The following is a 26,312-nucleotide window of genomic DNA, read 5'->3' as shown; positions in this document are numbered from 1 at the left end:
GGAAGTCCAGACCAGGGTGATTATTTTACATATTTTAGATATTTGACTTTGCTGAGAGCGAGATATTGCTGTGGCAATAGACAACAAACACTGTGATAAATAAAGCCTGTGTTACCAAATGTTACGTGTCACTTATCAAGAATATAAATGATTAAACTACCTCTCTCACAGGTATTCCTTGCCTAATTTTTAACAATTAGATTTTCACACACCTTCTTTCATCAGTTCAAATTAGTGCTCAGAATGTCTAATATTAAATACTACAATCTTTTCATAGAAGCCCTGCACATCCTTGCAAAATCACCCGCAAATGTTTTATTTGTTTATTTATATTTTATATTTACTGATAATGCATAGCAAAATACAAAGTCAGTCTGCCACCCCCTACAAACCTAGATTAATGTATCTGACACCTGCTCGTCACACTGTTGACCTTGAAACAGACCGCCATTTACCTCTGTACCATACACTGTGTAATGTAATAAACTGCAATACATTTCGTGGAGTTGTGTTTACAGTCTCTTACTTAATAACAGAACAAATATCAGACTCTCTTCTTATAATGTAAAGTAACATAATATCATAGGTCGATGTCTCGCTAACATGAATTCATGGATAAACTCACATACATAAGACATGAATGTACCTTCACATCCAGCCAGTTTCACCCCCGAAATTCATCCACACACCGCTGCTCGGAAGAAACTATAACACATCTCTGACCAGATGCGTGGACCTCAGTGTCAGCCCCCCACTGATATCCAAGCTACTGATGGAGCAAAGTTTCCACTGTGTAGCTATTTTAGGAGGCTGTAACAATCCTACTGGGGATAAGAGTGCTTTCTGCTGTGACCTCTCAGGTGGGGTTCGGCGAGAGAGGTCAAAGGGTCGCCACCCAAAGTGAGGGAACCCCCAGACTCCATTTAATAACATGAACATCCTGGACTGCAAAAGGGAATCCCCAATAAGGATACTTCAAAAGGAAAATGTGTGTAAGCAGATGAGTTTATGATTAACAAATGTACGAATAGGCCTGTAGAGTTGACAGTGATTAATCAGACATTGAACCGTGTATATAGTATATCAAAAAAGAAAACTGGCAGATTTTTGTTTCTTTTTTTAAGAAATATTATACTGTAAAACCTCTCTATGTTTATTTAAGGTACCCTCTCTGACAGGATCTCACAATAAAATGTGACTCTCGTCTTCCTCCAACACTCTGGGCGATCTCTCCAACATTCCTTCCTGTTTGTCGTCATGGTGCCAGCAGGACAGCTCGGCTATATAAGGTCCTCCTCTCCCGAGTCCTGAGCCACAACGACAAAGAGATCACAACCTTCTGCTACGCCACAGCCAGAGAGGAGGGAAGATTCAACCCTGAACCAAAGGACTCAGATCAGCTGCAACAACTGGAAATCTTTTAGACTGGAGATAATTTTGATTCTGAAGATGACCAATCTGTCAGAGAGAGCTCTTTTTGTCTTCTTTACAGCACAGGTAGGCATTACAACAGACTTAAGTTGTTTTTCAGTTAGAACATGTTTTATTTTATAACAGCAGGTACTCTGGGCCTGAAGAGGTTTAATAATGATGTTTTGTTTTATTTAAAAAAACAAAACATCTGTTCTCTGTGGAAGCTCTTAAATGATTGTTTAACCTACAATCTCAAGATTTAGCACAGTGTAATTACTAAGTGTTAGATTATATCAAAATTGACTGAAGTTGAATAACTGGAAAACATATTTATCTGTTTTTAAAGTCATAGCTTGCTATTCTGCTAATGCCGTCTTTTTTGCAAGATATTTATAATTACACATCCCTATAAAATGTTAACCTGCTTTTGTATAATGTAAAAATTAGAATATAGAATTGATTTTAATTGCTGAAAGCATATTTTTATATGTATTGTATGCATTTTCAGGGACTTATTGTTTGGTTTAAAGAGAAAGAGAGAAGTGATTCATTTTCTTTCTCACCCAGGTGTTTTCACTAGCCTGGTCCCAGGTGTGTCCTCGCAGATGCCAGTGCCCAAAGGAGCCCCCCATGTGTCTCCCCGGGGTGCCCCTGATCCTGGATGACTGCGCCTGCTGCCTGGTGTGTGCCCGTCAGAAAGGTCAGGTGTGCTCTGAAATGAACCCCTGTGACACACGTAAAGGGCTGCAGTGTGAATACGGGACAGACATCCGCAAGAGGACTGGCATCTGTATGGGTGAGTGGCCAAAGTATGCAAGTCCTCATTTTTCATTGCTTCTTGTGAATGAGAGATTTTTTATCTGTTCAAACCAAATATTTTGTCTCTTTTCTTCAGCTCATGAGGGAAATGTTTGCGTTTTGGATGGTTCTGTCTATCAGAACGGCCAGATCTTCTTCCCCAGCTGCAAGTACCAGTGCATATGCCGCGATGGGCAGATTGGCTGTGTGCCGCGCTGCACCGTGGATGTGATGCTGCCCGGGCCTGACTGCCCCATGCCACGCAGGGTCCAGGTGCCTGGAGAGTGCTGCGAGAAGTGGGTGTGTGAGCCCCAGGCTGAGGCCAGTGCGCTGGGTGGTTTCGCCATGGCGGGTGAGTAGACTGGATGTTGGGTGAGATGGCATGAGACAAACCATATACAGAGACACAATCACCCATTTCTCTTTGACGTTAGTGTCACTGCAGTGTGAGACACAGAGTTGAAAGGTTATGTACATTTCTCTGACCTGATCAGGGAGAGGGAGCAGGAAGCAAGGGAGGAAAAGTTAAAGGAAGGGTTGAGAAAGGGAGAGGAAACACGGAGGAAAGAGACAGTGTTGTCTGTTCAGGCTGGAATGTGAAACAGCGATGTGATACATCACTCTGTTGTCTGAATCAAGGATCAGTTTTCTCAGAATATGCTTTCAAGCTTCTGTTATATACAAGTGAATTAATTAATAGGTGATGTGGTGTTTTTTTCCTCCACTAACTCCTATGGCATCTTTTCCTTCAGCCTATCGTCAGGAGGAAACAGTGAGATTTGACAGTTATGACCCCAGCCTGAACTGCATTGAGCAGACCACAGAGTGGGGCGCCTGCTCTCAAACCTGCGGCATGGGGGTGTCCACCAGGGTCACCAATAAGAACCGCCGGTGTGAGATGGTGAAGCAGAGCCGACTGTGTATGATCAGACCCTGTGACGACCAGCAGGACCAGAAGCTACTAACACAGCTTGCACCAAAGGTATGTTTGGGGTTTTTTTTTAACAACCTGGATGCTATATTCATTATGCATGAGTTTTCATATGCTTTAGCTTAATTAGATCCCTGTAGCACAAGAATACATAAGCTAATAGATACAAATCACATAGAATTACATTTTTTAGCATGCATTAGTATAATGAATGATTCCTTCTCTCCCCACAGGGAGGCAGTAAGTGTCAGAGGATGGGGAGGAGCGACACGGCCGTCCACCTCTCCTATAAGAACTGCACCAGCATCAAGGCCTACAAGCCTCGCTATTGCGGCTCCTGCACAGACGGCCGCTGCTGTACCCCCCACAGAACCAAGACCGCCCTGGTGGACTTCCAGTGTGCCAACGGTAAAACCACCAAGAGGCCGGTGATGGTGATCCTGACCTGCGCCTGTCACAGCCACTGCCCCAGAGACAACGCTGTGTGGCCGCCATCAGAGCTGGGATACAGCGGCATGAGGTTATAGGTCATCAAGTCACTCTGAGATAATAATAAGGTTACAATGAACAGGAAGTCAAGATTGTATCTGATGCCTGTGTCTCTAAAACCAGTAATTTTGAGGTGCATGAATTCTAAATTTTTGATTTAAAAATTGCTGTCCACAATATAATACACCCAGAAAACTGTGCAATCTATAAGCCTGTAACTTGCAACATATACGCAGTGAAAATAAGATTATATCTGCTTATAATGGGCAGAAACAGATTCATTAAATGAGAATCCACTTTTATGGTTGTGATGATAGAGAACTGAATAGTTCTGTATCACGCTCTCCTCGAGAGGGGTTTAGTTGTGTAACATCCTGTGGACAAATAAGTGTCATCTTCACTTAAGTAGAATCGAAGCACTTAAACGTTGTGGAGATCAGGTAGCGTATACTACCAACTAGTCACAGCAGACTTTGGTTGTTTGTGGGTGTTCTTACGTATGTGGAGGAGATTAAAACAGCCTCTGTTCATGAGGTCAAATAGTCACAGGGTAGTGTAGACATGCAGGAGAGTCATGGTGGCTTGAAGCCCTCCAATCAGATGGTTTGATTAAGAGTTGTGTAGGCCAATCAGGCATTAAGAGTATTTTAGACAAAGAACATGAAACTACAGTGTGTTTTGTTCCGCCTAAATTATGTACATCCTCCCAAATAAAGTATAACACCACCTAAAACCCAAAACAAACAGTCATCTCCTGTGACCTTCCCACTAATGTATTAGAAAGAGCAGAGAGAGGGAAATTAAGGATTATAGGGCGAGCTGTTACCTTTTGCTGCCACATTTATGGGACACATTTTTGAAATAACTGGACCAGGTACTTTGACCTGGGCTCAACCTTTGAAAGAGAGCTCACTGTGGTGACTTAGTGTCATTTCTAACATCTTACTGAAATCTTACCCCCGTTGTAAAATGCATGTCTATATGTTCCCGTCAATAAATGCAAATCTATGTTTTTAGGGTTCAGAAGGAAGATTATATACTGGTTTTTTTTGTTTTTTTGTTAATTATAGCGCACATCAGCTATTTTAAGATGACAAAAGTTATGTAAATACTTGCTGTATAGCTTGTGTCACTGAGTGTGTATCAAATACACAGCTTTTATCGGTAACAATGTAAACATGAATTGTATATATTGGTATGTCGTTTTGCTTTCTGCTTTAATTATACTTCACACTGCTTGTTCCTGTATCGGTCTGAACAATACTGCAAAAATCAACATTTGAAAATAAATGTGTATTTTTTTGTATCAAAGCTTCTCTTTATTATAATCAATACTATTCATGTTACAGTTTAGTGAAGGTGTAATTATATGGGCCGAGAGATAAATGTTATATAAATAAACTTTGCATAAAGTTTGTGGTTTGTCCTACAGCCGGTTCCACCAGTTGTCTGATGTGTGACAGATCACTGCCCTACATCACACTGTTCTGTTATAAAAACTATTATCATGGATGTGTTATGTAGAAATGGGTCAGTCAAATGTATGCCAAGTGTTATCTAATACTAACAATATGACTGCTCTACTTTTTATCAGTATTGCAGACTAAACACCTCATATAAAAATAAAATAATATCAAAGATCACCTTCCCTTCTCACATAGTTTATATACCATGATGTCTTTCCCTCGAAATGAACACACTCAGTCTTCACACATCTGCCTTTGAGGTAGACCTCTTCATCTGGATTCCCTTTTAACAGTCACATCACTGTTCAGTCACATGGGACCCAGAAGTTACCAAACCATCTGAGCCCCGCTGAGAGCGGGTGGTGACCCTTTGACCTCTATCCCTGATCCGACCAGGAAGGTCACAGTGGAAAACCCTGTTATTCCCTGTAGGATTGCTGCTGCTTCCTAAAATAGCTGTTCAGTGGAAACTTCAGCTCATCAGTAGCTTGGATCAGCGGAGGATTGTAACTGTGGTCGACACATGTGGTTGCAGCTATGTTATGGCGTCTGTTGAGCAGAGGTGTGTGGTCATGTCACATGTTGGTTATGTTTGTGGATGTAGGATTTTGAGCTCGGTTCAGCTTTTCACTTAGGCAAGTCGCATGGCTATTGGGACGGCAATGGCTGGCTGCCTGTCCACCAAAAACATCTCAATAACTATTAGATGTTATTGCTTAGAATTGATATTATTTAGGTGCTAATGGTCCTCAGAGATCCCACTGACCTTTGATCTTTCTTTCACCCTCATGAGGTTTATGAATATGGTTTTGAGTGATACATTAGATAAATTGCCATTATATTTGGCACAGAACAGACAGTGTAAAGAAATTCATGCTATATTAATGTGTCATCTAGTAACATTATCTTGCCAATTTTAAAATTGTCCAACACTTTGGTTTATGACCAAATACCTGTACAACTAATGACATTGACAATATGTCTGCTAAACACCTGCATGTAAGCATGCTACTAGATGACCTGACTGAATGACATACTGCGCTGCCTCCACGAAACGCTGACTGCTACTGATAGTTTTACTGACTGACTACCTGAGAAAAGTGAAAAAAGCAGTCCAGCTGAGCAACCACCAAGCCACAGCTCAAAGTTGTACTGAAGTGTTTTCAGGCCATGTTTTCTTTGACGCCTCCCTGTCTGAGTTATGTGATGCTGCGTAAGAGACAGAATGCTGCGCAGAAGAGAACTGCATCGACTGAATAACTGCAAAAGAAAGGTAAACCAAGTGAGTGGAGTGGTGTACCTACTATATTTAAATCCTATATCTATTCAGGGCTGCTCAAACAGTTTGGCTGTCGAAGAATGACAGACTTCAAGGCCTGTTTGTTCTGCCAACTGTGTGCTCTTTCCAGCAAAGTCTGGCTCTCTCTGCTGCTGCTCTGTGGAGAAGGTATGTAGAAGTCTGTTGGTGAATGGGCTAAAAAGCAATACAATGCATTTCTCTATGTACAAAATAATATTTAAAAAATGATTTGAAAGATCCGATCTGATACTATGTGTTATTTCAAAGTAGGAATACACAAACTGATAAACTACAGCTACATAGTTAGTATTCTTAGCCTACATAATATCTGCCTCAGTTTGGCAGCTTTATATATTTCTCTGAGACTGTATATCAGAACATTGGTTTTGAGCTAAATGCTAACTTTAGCCCTCTAACATGCTCACAACAACAGTGCTCACGTGTCGCTGTTTAGCAGATGTGATGTTTACCACGATCACCATCTTAGTATAGCATATTAGAATGCTATATTTACTCCTTAGCAACACAAAGAAGACCTACAGGTGAGGCTGATGGAAATATTCAGGTTCGTAGGTATTTAGTCAAAAAGTTGACCTGATGAAAAACAAGTGACCACTAAAGTTATCACAGTAAGTCCTGAGGGGGACGTAAGTGTTTGTAACGAAGTTCAGGGCAATACATCCAAGATAAATCTTCTCTTGTATTCAGGGCAATTTGTAGTCAGATAATTATAAATGATGTAATCCTGCTGCAAAAATGTGTGATATGTTAAGGTATATAGACAAACCACATAAAGACTTAAAATGTGGTGGCTAAGATAAAATGTTCTCCCAGTCTAAACTGACATGTTTTATCTCTATCTTCTGTCAGCTGCTGTTTACATGAAGGGTGAGTAGATCGCTCCCTCTAGTGGTTCATTTGAATAAAGCTCTTGTCACCAACTTCACTGCAATGATCTTAAGTGTGTAATGTGTAGGTGACCTCCATACCATCTGAGCAGGCTGACCTCCTGCACATACTCTAAATGTTCAGAGTGGTGATTCATCTCAGAAAAAGACACATCGTGTTTCATGGAAAAATAAAAACTTTATGTAAGTTCACTTTGTATCTCAAATACTGAAAAAATTGACACCAGATAACAAAAGGAGCATAAAAAAGTTAGAATCAGAACTTCTTAAACATTGCTTGTGATTGACAGACATTCTGTACATGAACCTTCAGCATTTTGTAGCACATTCAGGGACAGATGAGTTTGTGACTCATTGCCTCTGCAAGTATACCCACGACTGTAGCAAGAATATATTTAAAATACTTTGTTGAATGCATATGATCAGTCATATTATAAAAATATATGAAAAAGAAAATAACGTCATGACTTCAACATTTTTAAAAGGAATAACTTCATCTTGAAAAATTATCAAGCAGCCTTCACAGAGGAAGAAACTCATATTCCAGTTAAACTGAGCTCAGACTACAGATCTGTAAATACATATGTATGGCTTGTTTTAGCATGTTCACATTTTACTGGATATAGATTTAATCTGTATCATCGTCTCAACTCCGCTCTCCTAAATGATGATGTGATTTATTTTTCATTTTGCCCAAATGAAATCAGTAACAACACCATTAGGAAAAGGCCTAACAAGATATCTGAAAGGTTCTTCCGTAGCTTCCGTGGCCAGCTGGCGTCCTCTGCGAGACAGTAGAATAAGAAAATTCTCTCTTTGAATTTGCAGCCAGTAAAAGTGTAGATCGGGATATCTTCATCATAGAAGGACACCAAACCATTGTTATAGTCTACGTACACCCTGACTCTCTCAGGTTTCCTTGTCAAGAAGAGAGGGACGGGGATGTTATGTAGAGCCGCGCAGTCGGTGTTATTCTGCAACCCTATGATCCAGTTCCCATTCTTGCCGTTAAGTGTGAATCTCTTCCTTCTAAGAACCGACTCTCTGACTACTCCTAAATACCAGCCTGTTGTCTCTTTGGTCACGACCTCATAGTAGAACTTCCCTCCAGTGATGCCCATGTTTCCAGGACAAATGTAATATCTGTTCAACTGGTGTGGGCCCTCATTGGGAAACCAAATGTAAGGAATTTGCATATAATTAGGCCCCTCACTGTTTGATATCGCTTCATCTTTGCCTTTCCTCGTCGTCTGGGCTGCCACTTTCGTCTTCTTAGCCCTCTTGCCACGCTTGAGTTTAACTTCCTGCACTTCCTGCACTTTTTTCACCCCCATCTGAGCCCTCTTGTCAACATAAGCTTCCTCTAAAGGGACTGTATCGTGAGTGCTATGTTCTGTACACAGGATACAAACACGTGTCAGGTCACTCCTGCATAAGAACTCTAAAATCCTGTTGTGTTTCTTGCAGATTTTCTCCTCCAGGTTGTGCACTGGATTGGTTAGTTTGTGTCCCTTTAAAATGGCAACTCTGTGATGAGGCTCGAGGTGTGTCTCGCAGTAAGAGCTCAGACACACCAAGCAAGTTTTAGAGGCTTTGGATTTATAACCAGGGCAGTAGTCACATGGCACCTGACCTGGTTTGACTTGGGAAGTGTTGTCAGCTATTGCGTGCTGTTTCTTGAAATTCTCCACAAGCTCCTTGTATCCGGTGTTGACACGAAGTTTGAGTCCTTTGTTGAACTTCTCATTGCACAGAGGGCACACACACTTGTCTTTGCCTTCCCAGTGCTTGGTGTTACAGGCCTTGCAGAAGTTGTGTCCACATGGAGTCGAGACAGGCTCGGTGAAAACGTCCAGACAGATGGAGCAGAGGAACTGATCTTCAGACAGGAGAGGGCTGGCTGTGGCCATGTCTGGTGGGTAAATGATCATAAAGTGATCAAAAGAACGTCATCCTACATCTGGATTAATGCACAAAAGCTGTCGACTCAACATGTAGCATGATAGATATTCTACAATATCAGATATTATCGTGCATATATAGTTGAACTTTACCTTCCTGGGTGTGGATGCTTTGCACTGCTGTCTCTCTTTGTGTGCAGACAAAGTGACCTGCTTTTTATCTCAATGTTAAGTTTCATTTCTCTATAAATGATGCAACAGTGCTCCTCCCTCTCCTGATTCACACTCCACCCATCCGCACCTCCTACATGACATTAACCCCTTAACAGTTGAACCTTGTCAAAACAATGATATGACATGAAATGAATTTTGGACAATTTCTGATCATAAAGAATCCTTAATTCTTGCCTCCTGGTGTAGGAGTGCACTTAAAACACTAACTCAAACCACAAGGAGCATCTGTGCCTCACTCCAACACTAAAAGGAAATCTGTCTCTGGATCAAGTCAGCTTGTGTGAATTGATTTGTAAAGTCACTGCTCTCGAAGGGTTAACTTGAAGTGAGTGATTTTTCACTGTGTTTGCCACTGAAATGAAGTGAATCACCCAGCAAATATTTGCTCTTGAGAAAAACAGCTGTTTAGTTTTAATGTTTTCACCTTCAGGACAGAGTGGAGAGATGCATGAATGTTAATAGTTTTAATAACTTGTTTATTTATGTTGAACTTTGGAGGTTACATGTTGAACCAAAACAAAATTTCATTTCATGAATCAATATGTAATCTGATTACTTTTGGTTATGTGTTTCCTACTATGGATTATGAAGCTGAAGCTCTGTATTGTGTTTCAACCACTTATTACTTGAGTGCTGCCAGCATCTTTTCAGATGGTGATGTTTGTGCTTTTAATTTCAATGTCATATACAGTTAAACCACTATTTAAAGTAAAAACACCAGAAATGGAAAGTCATTTGATGCCAGCAGAAGCAGCCATAACCAAGACGCAGCCAAAACACTGGGCACTGAGTGTGATGTTTGCTTTGACGTGGCGCTTAAAGTCCTGAATCCTGGTGTTTGGCTTCTTTCTAACACAAAGTGTCAGACTTCTAAATGATTCATTTAATTATGAGGGATGAAAGATTGTAATGTCTCATGGAAATATTTCCACCAAAACATTTTTTGTTGTCAATCCTTAACTTCTTAAGTTTTACTGACTTTGATTGCTAAACACTGTGCCTTTATTACTTTGGCCTTATTTTGCCTTTTTAGCTTCCACCCCCCACCCCTTTTTTGCTGTCCTGACTTGAACTCTTCTTTGACTCATCAATTCTGGCATATTGTGGAGTTTTACACCACTAAAGGCGGCTATGGAGCAATGTTTTTGTGAATAGTGGCCTGTTATGTTTGTACATATGCACAAGGATGCAAATACACATGAGTAAGTATACAGAGGAGGCTATAAACAACCCTGATGCTAGTTTCATGCTATTCCACTGACTGACAGTTGGAGGTAAAAGCACAAAGAAGGTAGCTGAGTGCCAACAAAGGCAAGAAACTGAGAGTGCAAGGAAAGACTGCAGGCTAGTAAAACCTGAGTAAATACCTGCAGTAAATATAAGGAAAGGATCAGTTTTGTAAATGATCCTTATGAGGAAGGAAATGCATTAGAGCTCAAGGATGCACACAATGCATTTTGGTGAGAAACACTGGATGTAAACAGAACTGATTTTGTTTTGCTTATGAAAAAAACTTTACAGGGCACCAAATCAGCCTCTTCAGTAGCAAGCAGTGAAAGGTTTTTCTTGGTGTATTAAATAATCTATAAGGAGTGTTGCTCTGTAAAAGGGTACAGGAAAAGAGGTAAGTACTGTAAGTGCTGATGATCAGTACAATCTATTTATAATTTTGTCATCATGATTGTCAATACCGTAATTTTAGGGGGAGGAATCCTTCCTCTGTTTTTCTTCCTGAGGTTTCTTCCAGTACAGTTACAGTTTTGTTTGGGTGAGTTTCTTCTACTTGAATCAAGGATCTATGGTTAGAAGGTGTAAAGCCCCTTGATGCAAATTTGTGATATTGGACTTTATAAATGCAATTGACATTAGAAGAGTTAAAAGAAGCAAGAAAAGAAGAAAATGAGAAGCTGTGGCGGTAGAGAAAGAAACCAAAAGCGAATAAAACCTAGAATAAGGGGGGTGAATGAAGGTAGAAAGGAGTGGGTGGTGGAAAGGTGGAAAGAGGGAAGAAAAACAGGAGGGGTGATAAAATGATGTGAGGGGAAAGTGTTTTCTCTGTAAGCAGAGTAGAAACTGGGTCAAAACGTTTTAGTTAACCATCTTGAGCTTGAATCTCCCCTACAACACGAGTGCTCTTGGGCATGGCACTTCCCTTGCTTGACTCTCCAGAAAACCAGTGTAACTGTGTGTGTAAACCACCTCTGCATCTCCCTGCTGCAATGAAAAAACACACAAAAAGTGTGTAATCAACATACTAGGGCTGACTGAGGATTAAAAAAAGTTTCATCAACAACCTTTAAATACCAACACCTTTAATAAGACTGCCTTCTGTTTATTTGTTTGTTTTGAAGGTCATTACAACAACAAAGAATGTACATTTCATCTGATAGCTCATTTCCATATAAAAGTGAAAAATCAATCGTAGCGCCTACGCCTCATTAAGCCAAAAATATTCTCAGTATTTCTGTTTCAGTTTCATTCTCAAAATAAATAAACTAATCCCCTCGCTGGTGCAGTTCAGTAGTAATGATCCAATGTTTAGAGGGCGGGCAAGTGAGGAAGCATGCCTGTGCTATATATATATTCCTGTGATTACATAATTTAATTATTTATGTCCCACAGACTGAAATATATAATATTTAATCATAATATGAGAAAGTGCTCTTATTTCTCATATATATCCTTTAATATCAGGTCAAAACTAAAGACTCTGTTGTTTTCAACCTCTTTAATTTAAAATTCATTGTGATAAACATATAATAATAAACTAACTATGTAATTTAGAGTGGAGGCACTATATTGGTAACACTATGTAATAACCATTAAATTTAATTAAGCTTTGGTTAATGGTTATCTCACAGTAAACAAGCAATGAAATGCGTCACCCATCAGTGTTGATCATCACCATCATCATCACCTCTCTTCTTTAGTTACACTTTTGAACTGAATAAAAAACAGTTTCGTCTTTGTATCAATGCTGGAACAAAGTAGCTTCAGTAGGAGCAGCTCCTTCCCAGGACAAGATGATCTTGAACGTTGTCCCAGCAGATTACTGCGCCCTAAGCTATTTTTCCTTATTTTTGGATCGCTGGGTCTTTTCATGTAATTATGCTTCTAAAACATCAACCCTGTAATGCACAATCAAGTTATATAGAAAAAAAAAAATCAGTCAAACCTGTGCTATCAGAATATGTATGCTTCAGAGATGTCACATGAATGTGTAAATATTTAAATGATCAAGTGGAAATGTTTCCAAATTTCTCATTTAATTGCCTTTGGCTTTTTGAAAATTGTTTTCCCAAGTCTTACCAATCTGGGGGGGAAAAAATCTAAATTTGAAGCAGACATTGATGGTTTCACTATTACAGAATTGAAACATCACCTCAGACATCAGGCTGTGGCGTCACGAGTGGGATATGTTTGTTTTCTGTGTTTCGGATCCCAGTTCTCATCAATTTCACAGCCACTTCTGCTCTGAGTATGTATTGGCATACGCGTGAATAGTCAGATCAACCTCCCATTGGTGGACAAGTCAAGAACAAACCTCTGAAAACCTCCCAAAGCACTATGGGAAATAAAATATGGCCAGTTAGTGTAAATGTTTACAAAGACACTTGACATCAGTTTTATCCTCTATTTATTGTACAAAGTCCCCGCAAAGACACCCGAGCTCCAGGCTGGATTACAAAGCCTCTGTAAGAGGTGCAATTGAACCAGAGCCCTTGTTGGAACCTCACAGCTGTCAGCATACGTGCTAGCATTTTTTTGTTATCGAAAAAGTGGATAAAATATGCACAAAAGAAACTAAATATCGGATTTATCCTTTTGGATTTATTGAACAAAGCCCCCCAACAGACAACCGAGTTCCAGGCCATCTAAATGATGGGAATTATAGTTGTATACGACTATGTTGGTGACCCAGGGCCTGGGACTAAATTAGGAACTAAATTATTCAGCTAGGCAAACTAAAGAATATAATGACGCCTGAATTAATATTGAGTTTGTGACTAGAAAATGTTGTTTGTTTTGAATCATTATAAAATCACCTCAACTTGTCTTCTCAAATTCGGTCAACTTAAAATCTTAAAGCAGCCTGGACACTAGCTGTTTTAAGTTTAAACAAATAGGTCTTTTTTTACAGTATACATATATAATATTCTATGAAATACAGAATATTTATTTTAAAAAAAAAAAGGTTTATGAAACGTTATTGATAATGCTTTTCTGTTATTTTTCATTTCCTTCAGTGTTTTATATACAGTACAGTATGTACTGCTCCTGAAACGCCTCGTGAGTATTCCCGCCTTTAATTCTGTGACTTTGTGACGTCACACTACGTCACCACAGCACACGTTTACATAATTTATGCCTCACGGCTAGTTTAGCACGTAACAAATGATTTAGCACCGCTGCTCTGTTATTGTTAGCGGTGCTGGATCAGGCATGTGCAAGCTGACCAATCAGAGGAAACTTTGTCATTTGGGAGGGGGTCTTAAAGGGGGGGACAGAGGGGGAATACAACGCTGCTGCACTGGACAGTATGAGAAAACTGGTGAGTTTTTGTTTTGTTTTTTTTACCACTATAGCATGTAAACCTATTCTAGTAGTAAAAATAAAATAATGAATCTGAAAATGTGTATAATATGTCTCCTTTAATTGTGAAATTTCAAAATACAAGATGGGTTACTGATTAGTTTTCAGAAAAGAAAATAATACATTTTATTGCACCAGGGCAGGAAATGTGTTTCTGTATCCCCAGTAAGACGACGCCAACAGCAAGATTAATTAAAAAACACATTAAAACAACACACATCGCAAATCATCATCGATGCAAGAGCAAAAGTTGCTGCAACTAAATTAAAATCTCCCAGCATGAACATGTTTTAACGCTGCTTGTCCTTTATTTTGATTGCACTTGGTACAAATGGATCCTTGCACATTGTTTTCATTACTGGAGGGGGCCCCCCTGCGGTTTTAACCTTCATGCATCACTTCACAGGTGTGACCAGTAGGTGTCGTAGCTACATTGCAAATAGATGAGAGTGAAGCACAGGTCTCCCTCCACCGTGTGTGACTGTGGGCAGGGTGCCATGCTTCAGAGTGACAGCTGTTAAAAGAAAATGCATATTTATAGATCTAAGTGTTGTTACATCCAGAAAGCTGGAGGTTCTGTGCACTTGACGCCTTCACTGAAGTCAGAGCAGCTTACTTGGTTTTGCTTTCTCTCCAGATATGATCATGACTGATGCTGCCTCATTTGTCTCCATCCTCTTTCTGCATCCCTGTCAGTCACTCTGAGGGCTTGAACCTGAGTGAAGGTCGAGACACCCGGCGGCTCCAGTCATTATGGTGACGACAGTGGCTGCAACCACGCTGCTGAGTTCACTTACTTGAACTATACCACGAGCCTGTGGTGATTGACAGGGCATGGGGATGTCCTTTGGAATAACAATAATGGAGATGGAGAGTGAAGCCTCGGAGGGGGGTCTCTCCATGTCAGAGCATTAACACAACTCCCCTCTCTCTCTCTCTCTCTCTCTCTCTCTCTCTGTCTTTGAAACATCAAAACAGGCTCAGGCGCATTCCTGTACGCGCGTGACCGCTCTCACGTCTGCAGCGTGGACGCGAGCAGAGCCGGACATGGAAACTCTGGTAGTTGGCTATATAAGCCTATGAAAAAAAAAAAAAAAAAAGTCATGTTTAAAATAGATATAATAAAGAAAGTGTCCAGTTTTATGTAACTTCTTCAGCTCCTCACAAACTCAACTGAGACTCACAGTGAGCGTGACAGTGTGTGTAACTGTAACATCATCTACATTAATGCGTGTTCGTGCACGTTTAACTCTGTGTCAGCTGCCAGGTCTCAAAGCTTCTGAGGCGAAGTGATGGAGCACATTTTGGTGCATGCAGGATCTGGAGATGGGATCGGCTGACGGCGGCGGGGGGAGCAAACTCCACCCAGCAGATAGAGATCTCTGGCAGGCGGAGCGGAGGGCAGCTTGTGCCGAGAGGGCTCGGGGGCTGGTTGGTCGGGACTCTTGACAAGTCCCGCAGAAAAACTTCACAGGGGCAAAGTCCAGCCCGAGTGTGAGGGAGACAGGGGTGGAAGTTAATGTGTGAGTGGTGAGTGTGAGTGAGTGTGTGGGGGGGGAGAGAGTGAGAGAGAGAGCGCGCCGGGCACAAAATCACATGTCATTTTAAAAAAGAAATGCTCCAAAGATGGCGGTGGTAATCGCGACGGGAGTTTCAGGTGCCTCCGGAGTGCAGAAAAGTGGATTTGCGGAGGTTTTGGTGCGGGAGAGCTGGCACAAAGTTTTGGTCAACTTGAACGAGGAAGCGCTCACGTTGAGCTGCGAGGAGAGCGGCGGCGGCGTTAACGACAGCCTGAGCGACAGCGTCAACTCCAACGGCGTTACCAACGGATCTTACCTGGACAACAACAACGCCAACTCCAACAACGGTCCGCAAACTGTGCGCACCGCGTTCACGGACCTCCCGGAGCGAGTGCCCGAGGCGATCGCCAACAGAAAGCGGTGCGTCAAGGTGACCAAGCAGGAGATCGGGGGGCTTGGGATCAGCATCAAGGGCGGGAAGGAGAATAAAATGCCCATCCTCATCAGTAAGATCTTCAAGGGGCTCGCAGCGGACCAGACCCAGGCTCTGTATGTCGGGGACGCGATCCTGTCCGTGAACGGCATGAACCTGCGGGACGCGACCCACGACGAGGCTGTGCAGGCGCTGAAACGTGCCGGGAGAGAGGTGACGCTGGAAGGTAGGCAGGCTGGACAGAGGGAGGAGATGCACAGGTCAGGGAGTCCCAAACTCTTTTCTGATTAAAGGGGCTCTGTGTAACAATTCGTGCACATTTAGGCATATTAATCACTTTTTTATTGGCCATGTGTAAAGTGAAAAATGACACCTTTCCCTCTCTGTGGATGATCTGTTTAAGTTGTTTAATGCTGCTGGACTGTGGATTTCTTTGTGAAGGGCTCGGGTCGGATTTTACGCAACTCTCCAAAGGATGCCACTTCATGCATGTTCTCATTTCCCTCCTTTCTGCGCCGGTCTCCTCTCCACTAACAGAGAGAGAGAGCAACAGTAGCTGACAGTAGCTTACAATTGGATTCCGCTCACATACAATAAGAAAAGGCTTCTAACACAACACAGCTTTTCCACAGAGCCCATTTTATTTCCTCCGACAATATAAAGTCTCGTAGTAGGAAGGCCTCCTGTGTTTGTGCTTATCTTTTAGTGTGAAGGATTTTAAAGCACACCTGTGGAGATAAGAGCCACAGTAAGTGTTAGATCTCACTTTATCCAAGGTCAGTCTGTGTCTGGAAGCCACTTCCAAAATGTTAATGAATGTCAGCCTCTTTTTTTACTGAGACCTAACATAACCTCACTCACACAGCCCTCGGGGAAGTGTAGACCTTAACTAGCATCCTTCAGGGAGGCAAACATGTTGTGTTGGGACTCTCATTCCACATGGCTGCCTGTTTCCCAAACCGGTGTTGGGCTGTTATATCATCCTGTAGGTCAGTGGACCTCAGGACACCAAAAGAAGAAAAGTGCTGCATGTTTTCTTCTATATTCTACCTGCTGGTTGATTACATTCACTCAGCATCCCAGATATAAATCGCTCCCTGATTAGACGAGCGGAATGAGAAGCAGCAGGGTTTTGAGTGTTGACGACGAGGAGTGAAAACCTCTGCTGTAAGATGTGATTTATTTTCCATTACAGAAAGGAGGCCCTGGTTAATACCACGAGCTCAGAAAGAAGAGGTGATGGGTTTTTTTATTGCATCAGCTTATATTATTCATATGTCATTAGTCGTACATTCTCCAAAACTGAAGTGGAACTTTATTTTCCACTGCAGATATATTTAATTTACAGCAGGAGAGGGGAAGACACTACTTAATCATCTATGTAGTGCAACTTTTTCATCATGACACTCGTCTGTAGTTGTGAAACTAGTTGATTGACTCACAGAAGAACACTTTGGATTCTTAAGGAATCAGTTCTTACGCAGCCATAGGTGTCATGGGAGATTTGTGCAAGGTCAAACTCGTATAGTCGCTCTTCTCTGAGCAAGGAAACTCAAACTAACCCAGCTCTACATCTCCTTAAGCATCATACACACACACAAACACACACACACACACACATACACGTAAGGCCCACACACACTTACTTTCAACTCCCTCACACTCGCCAAGTTGGTGTTTTTAGCCAAAAAGCGAAGATGAAAATTAGGCTGATGGCAGGCAGATTTTACTTTGAAGGATGGGCATCATTTTACCCCCTTAACACACACTCACACACACGTTTGCAGGCACAAATTAACACACACACACACACACCGGAAAATGTTGCACACAAGTGGCCACTTTTGAGTTTTTTTAATTCCAGTTCCTGTGAGGACTCTTGGACCAAGATAGTCTCTCACATGCAGACACACACACACACTTTCTCTCTTTTGCTCTCTGACACACACACACACACACACACACACACACACACACACACACACACACAACATGGTGATGATCCTTCCCAGGGGGACACAGGGGGCTACACTGCAGAGGAAAAATCAAGTCCCAGCTGAAAACTTACCAAGATAAGGAAGAAGGAGAGGGGGAATGGAGCAGGCGAAGAGGAAGGGGGGAGACAGAGAGCGAGAGAGATGGGAGGAGGTGGAGCTGAAATGTGAATTTAATGGGGAAAGTGCTGAGAGGGAGACAGATAGAAAGAGAGTGAACAGACGGAGAGCTAACCAGGGAGGCAAAGAGGCTGATATAAAGATGACAGCGAGGGTTAACTTAAGGGTAACAGAGAGATGGAAGTTCGCCACAACTGCAATTAAACAGCGATTATTTGCAATCGGAAAAGCAGTGGAACATAAAAGAAGAGTGCAAGATGACAAAGTGCGTTTTCATAGATCGTTGGTTGTGTGAAAGGTTTTTAACACGTAGCTGAGCATGTAAACTTTCTTTTCGAAAGACGTGAGCAGTGATACCTAAAGCCTTAAAAATGAGCGATACATTCCCTTGTCTGTCCCTTCTAAGATGAGAGAGAAGAAGACTGTTATACGAGGAGAGAGATCAGGGAGAAACATCTGATTCAACTGTTAGGAGAGATAGTACACGTCTCATGGGAGAAGAGTGTGCGTCAGTGTGCATTCTGTGTGAGTGTGTGTCTACAAGAGAGAGCTTGTACTGCACGCGCATGTTTGCAATCTGTGTATTTCAGTGACAGGCCATCTTGGAAGCTCATTAAGAAGATGGAAAAACAAATTCAGCTTAAATAGGCAGCGGCCAATCACTCCCACCAAATGCAGGCTGTAAGAGGGCAGCAGACTGACCCTGCGGTGGAAAACTGCTCTGCGACCTAAAGGTCCACGGTTCAACCCCACATGTCAGCATCAGCTTTTGTTAAAATGTCCCCCTCTCTGTTGGCTCTGTTCTGTGGCTCAGCACGCTGTCTGACAAGCTAAAGTGGATTTCTCTATGGGGATCAATCAAGGCTCCTGTCAACCACATTATGCAGGTCCCTTGAAGAAAAAAACAAATGCTATAGCTACAGGTTTGCACTTGGAGCGTTGCCTAATCAGGTCACCTTTAATTATCCGCTTACAGTAGGTCAAATCATGCTTGAACAGTCTGCTGTGTGTTGCGTTCGAGGACATCTTTGAGACGTGACACAGTGGAAAGAGCGCAGCTGTAAATAATGACATTAATTGTGTTTGAACTCAGTTTAGCTGCTGTAGTTTCAGGCAGCCTGCCGATTCAATACAACAGAACCATTGTTAATGTTAATAGTAACACCTGTTCTTTTCCTACTATGACAAGTCAAAATTTCTGCTGTGAAAAAGACCATTGTCAGTCACTATTGTGAGGAAGTTTTTTGTGGCAAATTGTCAACACAACCTGGTCCTGCAGCAGAACAGAGCCTGGTTACACAAAGATGCTATTGTCTAAGTACCTCATGTGTTTTAGTGAGACCTGGATGGGGTGTTATATCTCATGATTTTTGCAAGCGTCTTGCAGCGGAAGGCCACATTTAGATTTGTCACAGTAGGAAAAACAAAGGTACTAATAACAGTATTCATGTGTCCACAGGATCTGTCGTGTCCATGCTTTCCATTGTCAATGCAAGCAGGCCGCTCAATGCATTCTTGTAGCTTAGCATTGCATTTCGAGATCTAGGCTACTTTATGCAAGTCAGGGGCGTCCAGCGTGACTCACCGCCTCCGGGAACTCCTGAAAAACCATAGAAACTAAACCTCGCTGAGTTAAAATGAAGACAGATTCTGCAACTGAATGGCTTATTTCTCACCTAAAATGTCTTCAGAATCAGATTTCGCTGAGCCATTTTTGTAAAGTGAGAGACAGTTTCCGATCGAGCCATCATGTTGGTCCGGTTTGAAATCCCACAGCACGCAGACCACAAGCGGCGTTCGTCCAATCATGTGCGGCCAGTGGTTGCGAGGGTGTAGCCTGTTTTGGTCAAGCATCCAATGCTAGGAAACATTGCCCTTGTGTCGGAAAATGCTCCTGAGGACACCTACCGTAAGACATGACAGTGAACAATCCTGAGAACGGGAAACTGAAGCACCTAAATGGAATTTAGCCATCATCAACGCGCTTCCCTTACTGTGATAAGTAAAAGTGAAAAATGGAAAATGTACACACATTTGCTTGTTTATTTGTGTGTATACAACCGAGTACAACACCATGAATGCCTCTGTGGAGAAACTGTCCAAAACTGTGTGCTGTTGCTGTAAGACACAGTGTTGAAACGCCCTGGATGGCAACATCAGGAGACCTAACCCCTTTAACTGCCTGTGGTAAACAACTTCATAGGTCCCTGGTGCAGGAGTGACAGGACTTTAAGAGGAACTTGCACAATGATATCTGCCGTTAATGTTCACAGCTGTTCACCGCTCTGTCCGTGTTGCACTGCTTTGTTTTGTTTTCCTCCCATTGTTTTCATTTAAGTATTGTTTTATGCAGCGATGATTGAAAATCCAGTCCAACCATGTGTTAAGTTTATTTTCCCCTCAGCATAAAGAGCAATTTGGTTGACATAAAAAGAGCAGAGAACAAGTTCTTTGGAGAATTGTGTAACATGTAAAAATTTGATTTTGATTTTGATTACTGAGTGTTTTACAGCCAGATAGAGATATAGATGATGTCTACCACACACAAGGAGTGGTCAGTGTCGGTATATTATGCTTACTGTACCTGTGCAATCACACAGTGAAGTGTAGGCTCAAGAAAACATTCCCATGACTGGCTCGGTGCTAGAGGCTAAAATGATTTTCACTGACCTACGAGTAGCAGGTTGTCTCAGTAACCAGTGCTGTTGAGAATACATGAGACTCAAAACACCTTTTGTAATTTAAGTTGTGAGAAATTTGTGTTCAGTTGCTAAATCTGCAGTTTTTTCAGTGAAGCCTGTAGACCAGGGGTCTGAGTCAGTACCGAGCCGCAAAAACCCAGTACGTTGAAATCGTTGTCTCCGGCTGACATTTGTTTCCCGCTGACTTGTGAAACAACAACCCCGGAAAAGGCATCCTTTGCGCATGACGGCGAAAGCATGTGTTATCACATGTCATATGTGCTATCATGCTAAAATGCTAAATGTCCCAGGCTAAAAGTCAACATCTTCACCAGAGCTCCACCCACCTGTAACCTCCACAAATTAACACAGTTTGCGAATTAAAGCTCCTTGGCCGAGGAAAGTAACACTGGGTAAAGTTAATACTGCTCCAGGTGCTAAGTTTGTTAGCTGGACTTGCTAATGCTTGTGGCTTACACCAGAGCCGGAAACACACTCTTTAATCAATTCCTTTCACTTTTGCTATGGTGTGGTTTGGCTTTGGAAAGGCAAGATAAAAAGTCACAACCCTCAAACTTTCTAAAATGCTATTTGCTCTCACTATCCTCTACAAAAAATTATAAATATATAAAACATATAAAGTATATATAAGTATATATAAAAAATAAAAGATCTAAGACTTTCTGTGCACACAAAAGTCTCAAATTTGAAGCAGAAATCTTTTAAAATCCATGTTAGTGAGCACTTCTTCTTTCCCAAGATAATCCGTCCACCTGACAGGTGTGGCATATCAAGATGTGAATTAAACAGCGTGATAATTGCACAGGTGTGCTTTGGACTGGTCACAATTAAGGCCACTCTAATGTATGCAGTTGTATCACACTACACAAGGCCACAGATGTTGCATGAAGTTTTGAGGGAGTGTGCACTTGGCATGCTGACTGTAGGAATGTCAACCAGAGCTGTTGCCGATTAAATTAATGTTCATTTCACCACCACAAGCCATCTCCCTACCAGATTTCCTTAATCACCTCAGGCACATCTCATGTGGAGAAATCCAAAGGTACAGTTGCTAAGTTACGGTATGATTAGACGTGATTAATTCAGGTGAGGGGTTTTGCAAACAGTCAGTTTATGCCAACTTGAGGACACTATACTTAAGAATCTGATCTTTTTAAGACCTGGTTAAAACTGACAATAGTTACACTTTTAAGGGAAAAGCACCCGGCGTATTTCAGTGCAGTCACACATCAAACAGTTTATTGTAAGCATCTTTAAGTCCAAAAAGCTTCAACACCAAGAAGAAGAAACTTAAAACTAAAAGTCAGAATACAATGACAAACATCTGCCACACTTCAGCGGGCAGGAAATGAGTCAGTGTCCTGTAAGCTCTTGTGTTGATCCCTTAACAAGCCGCACCTGTCATCACCTGACATCTGGATGGGTTTTGTGTGCATGTGCTGCCGTCAGCAGAGTGATGCAGAGTGCGTGTGTCTATGAGCATGTGCCTACTTGTTTATATTAACGTGTGTCATCAAGTTCAGTCATCATCAGTGCACTATAGTCTAGACTGATGCTACAGTGAGTGTATGTGTGTGTGTGTGTGTGTGTGTATGTGTGTGTGAGAGAGGGAGTCGATGTGTCTAGCAGCTGACTGTTTATGTCATTAAAGAAACTATCATCTCCTCCTCTGCTACTGTGTGCAGTCTGACTCAGAGCGGATGATGGTGATGATAACAACAACAACTGTGGCGTTGCAGTAGTGATTGTTGTGGCAAAGATAATAGATTGAGTCATTCATGCCTCTCCTCTGTGAATGTTTATACAGACAAAAACAAAAGCAGAGACAAAGCTGCTTTTCTTGTCTGCTTTGTCTGAAGAAGACAAAAAAAAACCCGTCCCCTCCAGGTGTGATCAATTCGTCTTTGTTACCTTCCTTTTTGTTTTATCCTCGTTACCTTGTGATGTGACTGATCTTCGTATTGGCTAAATACGTTGCTTAAATGCTTGAATCCACGTTTTAACAGGGTGACCAAACGTGACCCAAAATAGGAAGTGTGTTAGACTGTTGAATCCGTGTGTCTGTCGATGAGTCAACTGACATCTGCTAGCACTTTCTGTGGTTGTGGTTTTCAGTAAGTACGTGGTTTATGTTGCCGTTGTGTGTAAATAATGGAACATGTAACACACGCAGCTCTCTGGTTTAAAGACTAATGACAATGAGGATAATGTACCGTACCTGTCACTTTTTCGAAGCAGAGCCACTGCATGCTGACACCCTTTGACACTGTGTATTTTGGCTCTTGTAACGAAATGATAGATTTGTGAAAATTTGAAATCTGGATGAGCAGGACAGCAGAATATCCATAAAATCATAGTAAACATTTTTTGACTACACATGCAGCAGCTCTTCTACTAACCTCGCCCTGATAGTTACGGTTGCTATGCCTCTCAAGCTTTTCTACATACTAACAGATAATAGTGGCAGATTTTCTGCTTGAGATTCTTTTGTATTTTTTGAATGTGTTCCTGATTTCAGACAGACATAAAAAAAAAAAGCAGGATTCTCATTTCTTGCCACTGACCGTTTATTCTGCTGGGTGACAAGATTGTATCAGCTAGGCTGGTGAAATGTTTTTTATTAAAATAAATGTTAAATAGCTCTATAATCCAACAGTAATTACTGTTATCGATGGTTTGGTCATTAACCCGTGTCTCTCCTCCTGCTGATGCAGTAAAAGAGATGTCTTTCCTTACCCTTTTGATTTTGTGTTGTTGGTTATGGTCCACCATCTTAACTCTTCAAATGCAGAATTTCTTACTCTTACTGTTCATGAAATCCAAATGCTAGCCAAGTTATGGTTACTAAGGACAACTGCAATTCAGGGTAATGGTTTTGATGAATTGCCAATTGTAGCCTAAATTACTTTGGAGAAAAGCTGCTAAATGAGTAACATGTGATAAGGCAAACATTCACACAACGTGAGATGTGCATACAACAGACAGGGTGATTTTTGTCCTGTTAAAATTCATGTTGCTGTTTCGTGTAATGGAGATGTCTCATTTAAAGTGTCCTTCTGAACACACCCTGTGGTTTAAGCATCGACTGTATTTGCCTCTGCTTGCTTATTTGATTTTTTGCAAATAAGCTCTTGAGCACTGCTCATACTTCTGTTCTCTCCCTGTGTGCAGATTCATTATTCCACATTCACAGTCAGTCATGGGCCTGTTAACAGCGGGAACAATACAATAATAATTATGATGTCCAATACATTATACGGAACAATATTGACTATTAATTTTCTTAGAGTTGCCATGAAATGGCTAGGGAGTGCTAGCCAGTGCTTTGCTTTGGCATTTTTAAATGTTTCCTGTAAAAGGCAGCTTGACTTGATGTGGAAGTGATATAACATCTTCAGGTTTCACATCTCTCCTCTTCACTTTGGAGGTGACAGAAAGTTCATAACTGTTTAACATACATTTCAAAGTTCAGTGTCAATGAGTAATTTTCCTTGTGCATATTTCCAATGCCTTTGTAAAACTATTATAAAAAGACCTCTGCCTCAGTTACTGTGCGCTGTTCAGTTAAGGCGATATTTGAACTCTTTGCAATTGGTCCAAATCGTACAAAAAGATGCCTTGAGGGTGGATTTGTAAAGGCCTTTTGTGCTGCTGTAGTATCCATCTACCTGCTTCGTGGCTAAAAGGAGTAAAAGCCTCTATTCTGCAATCAGAGGAGCCTTTTTCTTCTTTTCTACCTCTTTGCCCCGGTCTGTTCTCCCTCCAGCTTCTACCAATGTTACACCTTCTCCGCTCTCTCCCACAGGCTTAATGAGAGGGTTTCTTTTTCCCTTTGGTACATTTTCTCACTAAATAAAAATCCCCATTTGAGGCATATGGTAGAAAGACCAATGACTTCAGACCTCATTAAATACTGTTAAGGACCATTAAGTGAAGCAGACACAATGAGAGAGATGTAGTAATTACACCTGATTTTATAGAGCAGAGTGTGTGTGTGTGTGTGTGTGTGTGTGTGTGTGTGTGTGTGTGTGTGTGTGTGTGTGTGTGTGTGTGTGTGTGTGTGTGTGTGTGTCTGTGCGTCCTGAGGAATGTGCCTGAACAAGTGTGTGTGTGTGTGTGTGTGTGTGTCTGTGTGTGGTAGATAGACACAACTGGCACCACACAACAAGCTCTAACACTTCAATCAATTGCCTCATTATGGAAAATGTGCAAGTGAATGGGCCTGAGTGCAGTTTAAAATATCATCAATGAAAGTGAATGGCACTTTCACTGGTGAGTTGAACAGCTGGTGTTTGGTGATACATTGCCAGTCAGACGTCGACATCATGACTGTTATTGCAGCCAGCTACCGTTTCAAATGAAGTGGAGAGTAGGAGTCCCGATGAAAAAGATTTAGTGTGTCTGTACGTGATCGCTCTCACTTTGTCTCAAGCACGAGGTGGAAAATGGAAAATAAAAATCATCCCCTCATTTGGATCTTTTGGTTTGACTTACGTAACAAGTAGTACAAGTAATAAGAGCACCGTCCGCTCCAAGTTCTCGTTGTGTTATTGAGGTTATTGTGCGGGAGCTGTCAGTGTAATGGAATAGAAACGCGACCCGAGGGAATGCACACACATTTACACACTTCCACTGTAATGATCACATGGACTCCACCCCATTTATTTTCCCCCGTCGCTGGAAACACTTACAGCCCTATTTCTGGGCACAGTGACGCTGGTCAATGAGTTTACATTTCCTCCTTCCAGACTGTCTTAGTAAATGCTAGCTGAAGACAAATCACCCACTAAATGTTATGTTTATGCCATCAGAAAGTGGACCGTAAAAAGACTTGAGTGGATGGACATGGAGTATAAGCTGTTTAGCCACGTAATTGCATTATAATTTCAAATTCATTGTGTGAAAGGAGAATGTCCTCATAAGGATGCCAACTAATGATTATTTTCCAAAAGATAGCCTATTCAAGAGAGTTTTTTGACTTTGGCTTGATAAATTACTTAAACAACTTATTGATTACAGTCATTGTCATCAATTAGGTTTTGATTAATTGTTTTCATTGTGCCTTTGTCACATTCCTAATCAAGTGGAGGCCTGTAAAGTGTAAAGGCAGATTTATGGTTGATGCAAGAGGTTAATAGGAGTCCTGGGGAGTTGTAGGATTTGATAAATCAGCATCAGATTTCTCCCATTGATAACACCACTGCAGTACTAGATGGATGTATTGTACTGAACAAGGTTGCAACATGCTTTAATTATATTCCCCAAAGTAACTCTTGATTTAACTTTGTGATACTGAATGATAGTGGGAAGTTCCACCTTGTTTGGACTTCTCCAGAGCTGCTTGATATGGTATAAAAATGTGTAGTCCTCACAGCCTGAGGAAAGATCTGCTCTGTATTCTTAGATACGACAGCAGATACATCTTTATCTTTTGCAATTTGGCAGCCGGGTGAGCAGACCGTGGCTGGGGTGGGTGTTGTCTTTTAGTATCCTTTAGGCTCTGTGCAGAC

General features: G+C 41.5%; 3 protein-coding genes across 3 annotated transcripts in view; 2 read left to right on the top strand and 1 right to left on the bottom strand.

Moving 5' to 3' along the window:
• The first annotated feature begins 1,346 nt into the window (after positions 1-1,346).
• LOC311259617 (CCN family member 3-like) lies at positions 1,347-5,272 on the top strand. Its single transcript, XM_084356854.1, has 5 exons — positions 1,347-1,497; positions 1,981-2,209; positions 2,309-2,563; positions 2,964-3,193; positions 3,376-5,272. Exons 1-5 carry the CDS (start codon positions 1,450-1,452, stop codon positions 3,667-3,669), a joined length of 1,056 nt encoding a protein of 351 aa, XP_084212980.1. The 5' UTR covers positions 1,347-1,449; the 3' UTR covers positions 3,670-5,272.
• A 2,228-nt stretch (positions 5,273-7,500) lies between these two features.
• On the bottom strand, positions 7,501-9,397 carry LOC311259529 (zinc-binding protein A33-like). The gene is made up of 2 exons (XM_084356748.1): positions 9,360-9,397; positions 7,501-9,217 (listed from the first exon to the last, which is right to left on the bottom strand). The coding sequence occupies exon 2, from the start codon at positions 9,213-9,215 to the stop codon at positions 7,983-7,985; it is 1,233 nt and encodes a 410-aa protein (XP_084212874.1). The 5' UTR covers positions 9,216-9,217; positions 9,360-9,397; the 3' UTR covers positions 7,501-7,982.
• Positions 9,398-15,351: 5,954 nt separating this feature from the next.
• sntb1 (syntrophin, basic 1) overlaps positions 15,352-26,312 on the top strand; it is a 44,871-nt gene continuing 33,910 nt past the window's right edge. Inside the window, exon 1 of the mRNA XM_084356696.1 lies at positions 15,352-16,212. Within this exon, the coding sequence (XP_084212822.1) occupies positions 15,660-16,212 (553 nt within the window). The 5' untranslated portion in view covers positions 15,352-15,659. The remainder of the gene's footprint in view (positions 16,213-26,312) is intronic.

Source organism: Pagrus pagrus (genome assembly GCF_965226575.1).
Source record: "Pagrus pagrus genome assembly, chromosome: 7".
Lineage (NCBI taxonomy): Eukaryota > Metazoa > Chordata > Actinopteri > Spariformes > Sparidae > Pagrus > Pagrus pagrus.
The sequence above is the reverse complement of the archived record's forward strand: the minus strand, read 5'-3'. Positions and strand labels throughout refer to the sequence as shown.